This window comes from Podarcis vaucheri, assembly GCF_965113315.1.
Source record: "Podarcis vaucheri genome assembly, chromosome: 18".
NCBI classification, from domain to species: Eukaryota; Metazoa; Chordata; class Lepidosauria; order Squamata; family Lacertidae; genus Podarcis; species Podarcis vaucheri.
This window is the reverse complement of record NC_138756.1, coordinates 12,117,289-12,128,685: the sequence shown is the minus strand read 5'-3', so window position 1 is coordinate 12,128,685 and position 11,397 is coordinate 12,117,289. Positions and strand designations below refer to the sequence as shown.

The window sequence follows — 11,397 nt, the reverse complement described above, 5'->3', positions numbered from 1 at the left end:
CAAGGCACACGGCTTTCCCATAGAAAGTCATGCAAAATGGATTGATCCGTTCCACACTTTGAAAAACAACCCCTAAAACAGCCATTGGACATGGATTTTACTATCTAGTGAGACCATTGATCCATAAAACGAAAGCAAGAATCAATGTACTGTACTATAAAATAAATAAGAGAGTATTGTAGATGATAAAAATTAAAATTAATTTTTCTTCTTCCCTGCACTGATGACAGTCCTTGTTTGGATGGGGGCCTTTTATCCATTTCCACAGTCACACAATGAATTGATCAGTAGCTGAACTGGGTTCCACACAGTCACAAAAACAAATGATCCGAAAAAGCCTCAAAAACAAAAATGCAAAATACCGTGTTTTTTGCTCTATAAGACTCACTTTTCCCCTCCTACAAAGTAAGGGGAAATGTGTGTGCGTCTTATGGAGCGAATGCAGGCTGCGCAGCTATCCCAGAAGCCAGAACAGCAAGAGGGATCGCTGCTTTCACTGCCCAGCGATCCCTCTTGCTGTTCTGGCTTCTGAGATCCAGAATATTTTTTTTCTTGTTTTCCTCCTCCAAAAACTAGGTGCGTCTTGTGGTCTGGTGCCTCTTATAGAGCGAAAAATACGGTAAATAGCAAAAACAAAAGTGCCAAACTTAATCCGTTTCGGAAGTCTGTTCAAAAAACAAGGCATGGCTTCAGATTGGGGCAGGCACCCCAGAAACAATAGACGACAGCCATGTCGGACGTTCGGCTTCTGGAAAACATCGAAAAGCACTTACTTCTGGGCTTTTGACGTTTGAGAACCAAGGTGTTTGTGAACCAAGGTACCAGTGTAAATAACTTTTTTGGGTTAAGGGGCACAGCGCTTGCCTTGCCTACTGGCTATGTTGCGGTTGTTTCTGCAACAAATAATAGGCAGGCAAATAATACGATTTGTCCTCATATTATTTACTCTTTTTGTCCAGTTTGCCCAGTGAAGTATCATCAATACCTTCTCTCTTTGGACTCCCGCCTGCTTTTATTTCAGTGACTTGGCTCACGGTGACCCCTTCTTCTGTGATGGGCTTGAATTTGGGAGGATATGTTTTGCTGAGAAATTGCATCATTCCCAGGCCGGAAGGGTTTGTAAAAGAGATTTAGCCCCTCTAAATCAAAACATCTTCCCTCCGAGATGGCCCTCTCTGGCCTCCCATCGCCAAGTTCAGGGGCGGGGTGTTCTCGTTCGCTCTCCAGACGGGGAACTTGCTTGCTCCGGATTTGGAAACCAGATCGAGAACTCACTGGAAGAGCCGAAGAATTCTCTCTCTGCACTTCTGGATTCGGAGGGACAACCTCACAGGGCTGTTGTGAGGGTGAAATGGAGAGGATGAGAATCGTGAATGCCACCTTGAGCGCTTTCTAAGGTGTTGTTGTTTAGTCGTTTAGTCGTGTCCGCCTCTTCGTGACCCCCTGGACCAGAGCACGCCAGGCACTCCTGTCTTCCACTGCCTCCCGCAGTTTGGTCAAACTCATGCTGGTTGCTTCGAGGACACTGTCCCACCATCTCGTCCTCTGTCGTCCCCTTCTCCTTGCGCCCTCCATCTCTCCCAACATCTTACCCCACCCATCTGGCTGGGTTTCCCCAGCCACTCTGGGTGGCTTCCAACAGGATATTAAAAACACAACTGTCAGAGCTGCTACCAGATCCCAGCTCACATAGGACCACGCTAGCCAGCGTTCACTTTATAAGAGTCTTTATTGAGTTACAGGTTTCATTTCCGAACTGCAGCGTGCAGCTCTACGTCTTCTACGCTAGACCGACGAAGTCCCGTCTGACTCCCCGCCTCTTGCACACCAGCTTAATACCCTAGCCTTGCTCCACCTCCTACGTCTCTCTTTACGTCTCTGGGTCCCTCTGCCCCCCTGGGTCTCCTCCCTCCTTGACTCTTCCGAGGCTGAAGACCCCCCGGAGCCTTCTGCCTCCTTGCGGCGGGCTTTAGGACCTGGCTCCCTCTCCGGGCTGCTTACTGCGCCAGCTTCCGCTGCATTTGAACTTGGCGCACGCGCCCAACCTTCTACCTTCCTCTTGACCGTTTCCTCGCTCCCTGATGAGGGCGTGACCACTCCTGACTCATGCCCTCCCTCCTTCTGAAAGCCTCCGGAACCCGAAGCCTGTTCCCCTTTCTCCCCGCTGCTCTCAGCTGGGCACGTTGGTCCCGACTTCCAGCTGCTGCTCTCTGATTCCCCTCTGGCCCCTTCTTCCTGGGGTGTCCCCCTGTGTTCCCCCCTTGCTCTGACCACTGGGGCTCCTTTCTGGGAATCCTCTGACTCACTGGAAAGGCTCGGGGATCTCGGGTCGTCATCATCACTCATCCTTCCTTCATCTTCCTCCCCCTCGCTCTCTGTTTCCTCCCTTTCCTGCGTCTCTGCTCCTGAACCCCTGACAACAACAAAACGTCAAACATTGAAAGCTTCCCTCAGATGTCTTCTAAAAGTCAGAGAGTTGTTTATTTCCTTGATATCTGGTGGGAGGGCGTTCCACAGGGCGGGCGCCACCACCGAGAAGGCCCTCTGTCTGGTTCCCTGTAACCTCACTTCTCGCAGGGAGGGACCCGCCAGAAGGCCCTCGGGAGATGGACCCCGGTGTCCGGGGTGGAGACGCTCCTTCAGGTCTACTGGGCCATTTAGGGCTTTCAAGGTCAGCACCAACACTTTGAATTGTGCTCGGAGACGTCCTGGGAGCCAATGTAGGTCTTTCAAGACTGGTGTTATATGCAGATGTGGGTTTTTTCCTGAAAAATATTAAAAGTTTATCGACATAAACAAAAGCGGAATAGTATCAAAAAACACCCCCCCCCCCAAAAAAAAACAGATAGAGAGGAAGGGATTTTTTTATTTCCCCAATATTATTTTAAGAAAGGAACCCTGAGAAGATTCTCTGCAAAGAAACATGCCAAACCGCCGGTGGGTGCCATACAGCTTGCCCGGCCTGGCACCAAAATTTGTGGGTGCCCGGCTCCCTTCATGGGGAATTTTGTGGGTGCCCGGGCACCTATATGGAAATGCATTTCTCTCTCCTTTGGGGAACAAAGGAGAGTCGCTCGCAGGGCCGGATTTAGGTTTGATGAGGCCCTCAGCTCCTGAAGATAATGGGGCCCTTTATATGTCCAGCTGTCCTTTGTCCACAACAAATTGTCACTGTTTTTAGCATTGAATATACAGTGGTACCTCGGGTTAAATACTTAATTCATTCCGGAGGTCCGTTCTTAACCTGAAACTGTTCTTAACCTGGAGCACCACTTTAGCTAATGGGGCCTCCAGCTGCCACCGCGCCGCCAGAGCACGATTTCTGTTCTCATCCTGAAGCAAAGTTCTTAACCCGAGGTACTATTTCTGGGTACTATTTTCTGGGAGCGTATGTAACCTGAAACATATGTAACCCGAGGTACCACTGTATGGTATATGGCAATTATGATGGCCCTCATAGGTATCTCAAGCCATTTACACGTAACAAAATATGTCTTTTATCAAAGTAATTGTTGAAGACTGAAATACAATTAAGAAGAAGTAGATTAATAGTGAAATAATTATTAACCTCTAACTTAAAATGATTTTTGATTCCTAACAAACTTAATAATGCAAACACATTGGCATTTTGCAGTAACAAAAGTTCCTTTACAATATACAAAGACTCCTCATCTAGTCTCTGGAAACTTGCTGTAACCTGAAATAATAAGAGGTGCAAATATATGATGCAAACTACTAATAATTATAAATAGAATGTTGGCACCCTATATATAGAAATGAGCAAACCAGTGATATTTTAGGGAGCAGGCGGGGCCCATGACTTACATCAGAGGAGCCTACGAAACACAAAACACTGTTGCTGTTTTGTTTGTTTTTTATCTTATATTTTGGAAATATACATCCAGTTGTTTTCCCCCCTTTTTTGGGGGGCAAGAAAGTGGGGCCCTAAGGTAGAGCTTGCTGAGCTTATAGGCAAACCCGGCGCTGCCCGCAGCCGCCGCGGTGCGCGCAGGCGGAAGACGCGCCGGCGCGCCCTAAGCCTCGCGCGGACAGTCTGCGCGTAAAGACGCACGGCGGCGCGCCTCGGCCGGCAGGAGGTGCTGTTGTGATTCTGGAGAGAGAGAGAGAGAGAGAGAGAGAGAGAGAGAGAGAGAGACACGGAGGGGGGGGGTGCAGTTTGCAAAGCGCGCAAGGACACCCACAGCCCGCGCTCCTCCATAACAAGCCAGCCTCTCCTCGCGCATCCACCGTCGGCTCTGGACAATAAGCGGTTGGCGGAGGGGATGCTTTTCTGCTGCCGGCAGCCGCCTTCCTCCGCGGCCCCTGGGACGCGCAGATCTTGAAGGAGGAGAAGGAGGAAGAGAGGAGGAGGAGGAGGGAAAAAGAGAAAAGGAGAGCGAGATCAATCCAGCCCAGCAACCTCTCTCTGTCTCCTTCCCTCTCTCCTTTGCACCTTGCAAGGTTGCCAGGCTGTAGGAGCGGAGCGCGCCAGCCGCGGCACGGAAAATGGAGTAAGTCTTCCTTTTCCCATCACTTCCCCGAGCTCCTTTCTCCTTCCCTCCTTCCTTCTGCGTGCACCTTTCTCCTTAACCCCCCCCCCGCACCCCACCCCAGCTCCGCGTTTGCTGTTTTTCTCCCTGCTGCAAAGCCCATCTCGGCTAATGTTCGTCGGTGGTTTGGCGCACAGGCGGCGGTTGTGCGTTTGTTTGCGCGGACAGAGGGAGGGAAGGAAGGGGGAGACGTGGCTATATGGACACCCCCAAATCCGAGGGGGCTCCCGCACCCCAGATTTGCCCTCCCTCCACCCTACCCTGCGTGTTGGGGTGGGGAAAGCAGAGCTTGCCAGGGGTCTGCGAACACCAGTGGAAGAGATTTGGGGACGATTGGTGGGTTTTGCATTTTGGCATGTGGGCGAACCATTTCTCTCACTTCTTTTTTTTATTTTACCTGTTGTTTGTTTCCTGCGTGATTCTGCGTGGCAGCCTCCACCCATCTCCCCCCCCTTTTCCTCGCCCCCCTCCCCACTCGCCGTGACTCAGGCGGTTCCCAGAGGCTGCCTTCTCTCTCCATATCCTCCCCCCGGTTCCAATCCTGATTTTTTGGGTGGTTGTTGTTTTAAAAGGAAGGGCAGCCCCGGCGCGTTCAGAGAAGAGGAAGCGTCTTCCATTGGGCTTAGGCAGGGAGGAAGAGAGAGAAAGAGGGAGAGAGAGAGAGAGAGAGAGAGAGAGAGAGGAGGTCTGGCCCTGTCATTAGGCAGGCTGAGGAAAGATTCTCAGTCATCAGATGATGGAAGTACTGCAGGTGCTCAGAGCTGTCTCTCCGCCACGTGGGCCGGAGTCGCTTCCCTGAACCCAGCGAACCCACTGGGCCATCTCCTGTGTTGAAAATCTAGCGGCCGGCCCTGTTGGGAATCGGGCGGGGAATCTTTTCCTTTGCCTCGGGCGGCAAAATGGCTTGGGACGGCCATATGGAATATGTTACTAGGCCTGTGGAAAGACCCGACGTGTGTGTGTGTGTGTGTGTATTTATTGGGTCTGTCAAGCTCAAGACACTCTGCTCTGGCCGTCAGCTGCCCTCCAGGGCTCCTTTCATTATTATTATTTTCGTTTCGGAGATTTCCACCCCTCCTTTCAAACCACAGTTCTCTCTAGGCAGCTCCCCACGAACAGAGAGCAACGTCGAAACAGCAAACGTCTAAAATGTTGAAAGCAAACGTGAAACCATTTGTAGCAGCAAATATCAATACAGTGGTACCTCAGGTTACATACGCTTCAGGTTACAGACTCCGCTACCCCAGAAATAGTGCTTCAGGTTAAGAACTTTGCTTCAGGATGAGAACAGAAATCGGGCTCCGGAGGCAGCAGCAGGAGGCCCCATTAGCTAAAGTGGTGCTTCAGGTTAAGAACAGTTTCAGGTTAGGAACGGACTTCCGGAACGAATTACCGTATTTTTCGCTCTATAACACGCACCCGACCATAACACGCACGTAGTTTTTAGAGGAGGAAAATCCATAGGCATGCCACCCGTAGGCATTTCCTCCATAACACGCACAGACATTTCCCCTTACTTTCTAGGAGGAAAAAAAGTGAGTGTTATGGTGCAAAAAATACGGTAAGTACTTAACCTGAGGTACCACTGTGTCTAAAATGTTGGAAACGGACACAGAGGTACAGGTGAGACCAGCGGACCGCCACAGGCAGGATGGAATTGTAAAAAAAGAACAATTAAAAGCAAAGAGCATAATTCATTGGAAATGCAGCCCTAAAAACTGGCCCTGTGTCATTTTTTAAAGGGGTCTGAACTCAGAAATCTTACTCCCTGAGCCCTCAAAACATTCATTTCAACTTCTGCATGGTGCTGATCTGTGGATGGTTTTGTAGAAAAAACATAAAACAAACCGTTGGGGTTTCCAGACCAAATATCTCAACGGAGGAACCTTCTCGGAAGTCTCTTAGGGTGGCACAGGAACAGGACTTCGGATACTTGGGCCCGGCGAGGGAACGACAGAGCTGCCTCTGTGAATCTCTCGGCGAGACCTCTGTCAGTACCGGCAACCAGGCCTTTGCCAGGATATTCCCCCCACCGGGGTCTTTCCCGGCCCACCCGTCTGAAAGAGTGGCGCCCAGCGTCCTGGGATTCCCCCCTCACTTGAAACCTCGCCCGGCACAAATTTGGAAGGGGAGGCTGGCATGAATGGGAACACCTTGGCAGCTGGCTTCCCAGGAGTGCCAGCTTTGACCCACAACCGTGTGTGCCCGGGGTGTGTGTGGGGGTGCCATGTAGCGGGCACGGCTCTGGCAAGGCCGTATCTTACAGGAGGGCTAGCCGGGGAGGTCTTGAAGCCTCCAGGGGCTGCCACTGCCTGTGGGTGCCAAACTGGGTGAAATAAAGCCTCGTTTTCCCCCTGGTGGCACCAAAATTTTGTGGGTGCCTCGCTGCTCCGTGGGGAATTTCGCGGGGGCCCAGGGAGTCGGCACCTCTGTAAACTGCTTATCTGCACCCCTGCCTTCTCCTTTCTGAGAACAAAAAAATAATTTGTGCTTTCCCCAGCAGCCTCCGTGAGGATTTGCTGGCGCCAGGCAGAATCTCCCGGGAGATCTAGCCCAGAGAGTTGTCTTGACATCAGCATGCGCCAGAGAGCAAGCGAGAGAGAGAAGGATTACTTTTCCACAGCAAAGGATTCGCTCCCAGCTCCAGGCCGGCGGCGGCTGTGGGGGTCCGGGGCTTTCGGCAACGTGTGTGCCCACCCCGAATGTTTGTGGACGTTCCGTGACGTAGTGGGAGCACATCCCCTGTTCCTCGGAGTCTGCTTTTAAATTCCAAATCCCTCCTGTTCTGGAGAGATAGAAAAGAAAGGAAGAGTTTGCATCACATTTGATACACTCCCATGGGAGAAAGAACCAGAAAGCCTTTTTAAAAAATAAAACAGGCCATAGGGTTTCTAATAAGGTTCCAGTTTTTAGGGTAAATCTTCCAAGGAGTTTTTTTTCCTGCAGGGGAGCAATTTAGGAACCCCCCCCCCGCTAATTTCCCGCAATTCGGTTTAGATCCCTGGTTTGTTTCTCGTAAGCGCCTTGCAAGATATCTTCCAAATTGTCTTGGCTTTTGACCCTGCCTATATTTCCACGTTTGTCCTGCTGTACCTAGAGGTTGCTTCTAGCGTGCCGTCACAATCACGGGAGTTTGGTAGAGTTGCATGTGCCAAAACAGGCACAGGTCTCTGCCCCCGGCAGCTTACAGTCAAGATTTTTGCGCGAAGGAATGCGTTCAGCGAACCGAATGTTTGCATTAGGCAAAATTGCATAAGGAAATGGGTCTGTTTAGTACAAATAAGGTCCCATCTTCACTATGCATTCAAAGCAGCAACATAACAAAGTCCTGCTGGCCACATGACCCGGAAGTTGTACGCCGGCTCCCTCGGCCAATAAAGCGAGATGAGCGCCGCAGCCCCAGAGTCGGCCATGACTGGACCTAATGGTCAGGGGTCCCTTACCTTTTACCAAATGGCAAATAAATGCCACCGAGAGTTCGCCGGGGCGAATTTCTCCCAGCGGACGCTCCTTGGGGGTTGCGATTCGGCTGAACGTTCCCAGTTCCAATGTGTGCATCTTCACACACACACTTTTCCCCTGGTCTGTGCATTTATTTTGGGCACGTGACTTGACTGCAAAATTCGGAGTTCGAAAAGTACAACTGGGTGGATTCGCTTTAAAAGGTGGCTCAAATCTGAATTCCACTGCCTGCCCCAATCCCTAGTCCTGTGTGACAGCCTTGCAAGTCTTAACCACTGGGCCTGCTGGTTCCTCAGGGGCCGGACTCTCCTGCAATTGTATGCGAGGGACCCCATGCGGTCATCCAGCCCAACCCCACGCAACGCAGGCATCACAGCTAAAGGGGGTTGTTTTCTGAGCATCGCACAACAGCAAAGTTTATCCCGTTGCTTCCCTGTGCATGTTTGTTTAAATCTTTTATTAAAATTTTATACCATCTGATTCGTGTTTTAGAAACAGCTTCGACTTCATCGCCCCCTTCCAGACCCCAAACGCTCAACCCAAATGCAAACGGGCCGGCGGATTTTCACGTGGCCTGGTAACTTGGCCCAGAATTATTTTGCAAAAAGCCGCCTTGCAGAATCACGCATTTGTTTTGTTTTTGCTGCCACCGGGAATCAGGTGGCTTTAAAAGCAGATTAGACAAATTCGCGGAGGAGAAGCAAGGAGGTTTCGGCCGCAGTTAGACGTTTTCGCAAAATAGAGCCTCCAGGTTCAGGCACAGTCTATCTCACCTGGCAAAAGCAGCCTGTCTCTGAATGCTGGTGGCTGGAGATGCGAAGCAGGGATCCCAAATGCAGAGAATTGCATTTTCATACCTTCTTAGGCTTCCTTCCCCTGCGGTCGGGTCGTTTCTTGAGCTTTTCACGGACCTGCCTATTATAGGGTCCTTTTTTGTGTGTGACAAATTTGTTGAGCCCTTCCCTTCCCCAATATCTCCCCCCACCAAAAAAAACCCCCACAAACTTTTTGAGCTATTTCTAAGAACCTTTGGGGTGGAAATCAACACTTCCGACACCGGGTCACCTGAGTTTTCCCCAGTACATTTCTGAGATTTTCAGGAATTCCGCCTGGGCGCTATTTCGGACGCCCCTGGTGGCAGAACTAAATGGAGCCCCCATTTGCAGGAGCAGTCTACCTCAGAATGCAACCCGCTGTCTGGAGTGCTGTGGGAAACAGGCTACACCAAAGCTAAAATTTGCTTTCCCCCACAATCATGGAGAAAATAGCTGCAGCTCAGTTCCCTCTGCTGTGAACTGCGGACTCTATTTATTTGTTAATTGGTGCGTTCGCTATTTACCGTAATTTTTGCTCTATAAGACGCACCAGACCACAAGACGCACCTAGTTTTTGGAGGAGGAAAACAAGAAAAAAAATATTCTGAATCCCAGAAGCCAGAACAGCAAGAGGGAGCGCTGCGCAGCGAAAGCAGCAATCCCTCTTGCTGTTCTGGCTTCTGGGATAGCTGCGCAGCCTGCATTCGCTCCATAAGACACACATGCATTTCCCCTTACTTTTTGGGAGGGGAAAAGCGAGTCTTATAGAGCAAAAAATACGGTACTTTGAAACCAAAAAGGTTGCTTGGGATGGCGGTGCCCGCAAGTCTGTACGTGTGTCTTGGGGCAGGAATGTCCATAGTCACTCCGATTTCTTTTCCGGGAGAGAAGGGACAACTTGATTTGATATTTATTTAAGGGGCTGTTTGATTGCTACACTTGTCAATGCACGTTGTTGAAGTTCCTGTGCAAAAGAAAGGTGGAGAAGGTCTTACGGAGAGGGGCCGGGTTTATTTTTGACGGCGGGGAAGGCCATACGGAGCGAAGGAGAGCATTTTGATTTGCATCCGAAGGCGAAACTTCTCAACCCGCACTTTCCCCAAGCAATATGCGCAGCAGATCGCAGCCGTGTCCTGTGAAATTTTCAGCGCTCCAAATTTTGCAATTTGGAGATGCGGGTGGCGCTGTGGGTTAAACCACACAGCCTAGGGCTTGCCGATCAGAAGGTCGGCGGTTTGAATCCCTGTGACGGGGTGAGCTCCCGTTGCTCACTCCCTGCTCCTGCCAACCTAGCAGTTCGAAAGCACAACAGCACAAGTAGATAAATAGGTCCCGCTCCGGCAGGAAGGTTAACGGCGTTTCCGTGCGCTGCTCTGGTTCGCCAGAAGCGGCTTAGTCATGCTGGGCACATGACCCGGAAGCTGTATGCTGGCTCCCTTGGCCAATAAAGCGAGATGAGTGCGCAACCCCAGAGTCGGCCACGACTGGACCTAATGGTCAGGGGTCCCTTTACCTTTACCTAAATTTTGCAATGTGGTTTTCCTTCTGGATGAGTAGTGCAGGGAAAGAAATAGAAAACACGTAAAACTGGGCTAAACCGTGTATTAAAATGCGTGGTTGTCGAAAAGAAGGCGCAAGGATTGTATTGTATTGCGGGAACCTGTATTTTAAGGAAAACTGGATCCTAAAATGGGTGCATTAGAATAAAATCACATGAAACCGCTGGTGAATTTTCACGAGGACTTTTAAAAGAAAAAATTGCAAACCGATGGAGAAATGAAGACCGGATACATGAGAAACTGAGGTCACATTTACAGAGCGATGATGCTTCGAACCGTCATGGCTTCTCCCCAAAGAATTCTGGGAACTGTAGTTTGAGACAGCCAGTTGTTTGGAGACTCCCTTTGTCCCCTCCCGGAACTACAGTTCCCAGAGTTCTCTGCTGCAAAGAGGAAATGACTGTTGAAACACTGTGGGAATTGTAGCTCAGGGATGGGAATAAAAGAGTTCTACTAAGACCCAGAAAACTCTTAGAAAACTACAACTCCCAGAATCCCTTAAGGGAGGGCTGCATTATGATTTTACCCCAAAGCTGTTGAGCTTTTACTAGGATTTGACCCCAGAAAATAAACTGCAATTTGGCCCCCAAAACGGACTTTGTACATGCCTGCCTTAAGGGAAGAAGCCGTGGCGTTTCTGAGTGGCGTCACCGTGCTTTAACGTGGCCTGGGAGGAGCAGAAATTGCAGTTTTGGCTGTCCCTAGTGGGGAAGAGGCGCTCCGTGGCGAAATCCAGCAACAATGCGTGATTCGAATCCAGAACCTTTCCTTCTCTTGTGCACAATGAGGCGGAACTAAATGGGCTTCGCTTGCCCATTGTCCACGGGGCTCTGAATGGCTGAAAATGAGGCCGGATAGCCAGCCAGCCCCTCTGCCTCTCGAAACATTCCCTTCACAGCTGAGATAGTTGCTGAACCAGCAGATTTCTCTAAGCAAGGTCAGCTCGGGTTATGCTGAGTCTGTAGGAGCTTTTCCCAGTCTTCCGAACTCCCGCCCAGCCACGACTCCCCT

At 50.4% G+C, this 11,397-nt stretch overlaps 1 protein-coding gene across 2 annotated transcripts in view; it reads left to right on the top strand.

The window, feature by feature from the left end:
* The first annotated feature begins 4,106 nt into the window (after positions 1 to 4,106).
* Positions 4,107 to 11,397, top strand: part of PALM (paralemmin) — a 42,849-nt gene continuing 35,558 nt past the window's right edge. Inside the window, exon 1 of one of the 2 annotated variants that reach the window (XM_082206594.1) lies at positions 4,107 to 4,511. In XM_082206594.1, the coding sequence (XP_082062720.1) occupies positions 4,507 to 4,511 (5 nt within the window). In that variant the 5' untranslated portion in view covers positions 4,107 to 4,506. The remainder of the gene's footprint in view (positions 4,512 to 11,397) is intronic. The other variant, XM_082206595.1, reaches the window with a different exon arrangement.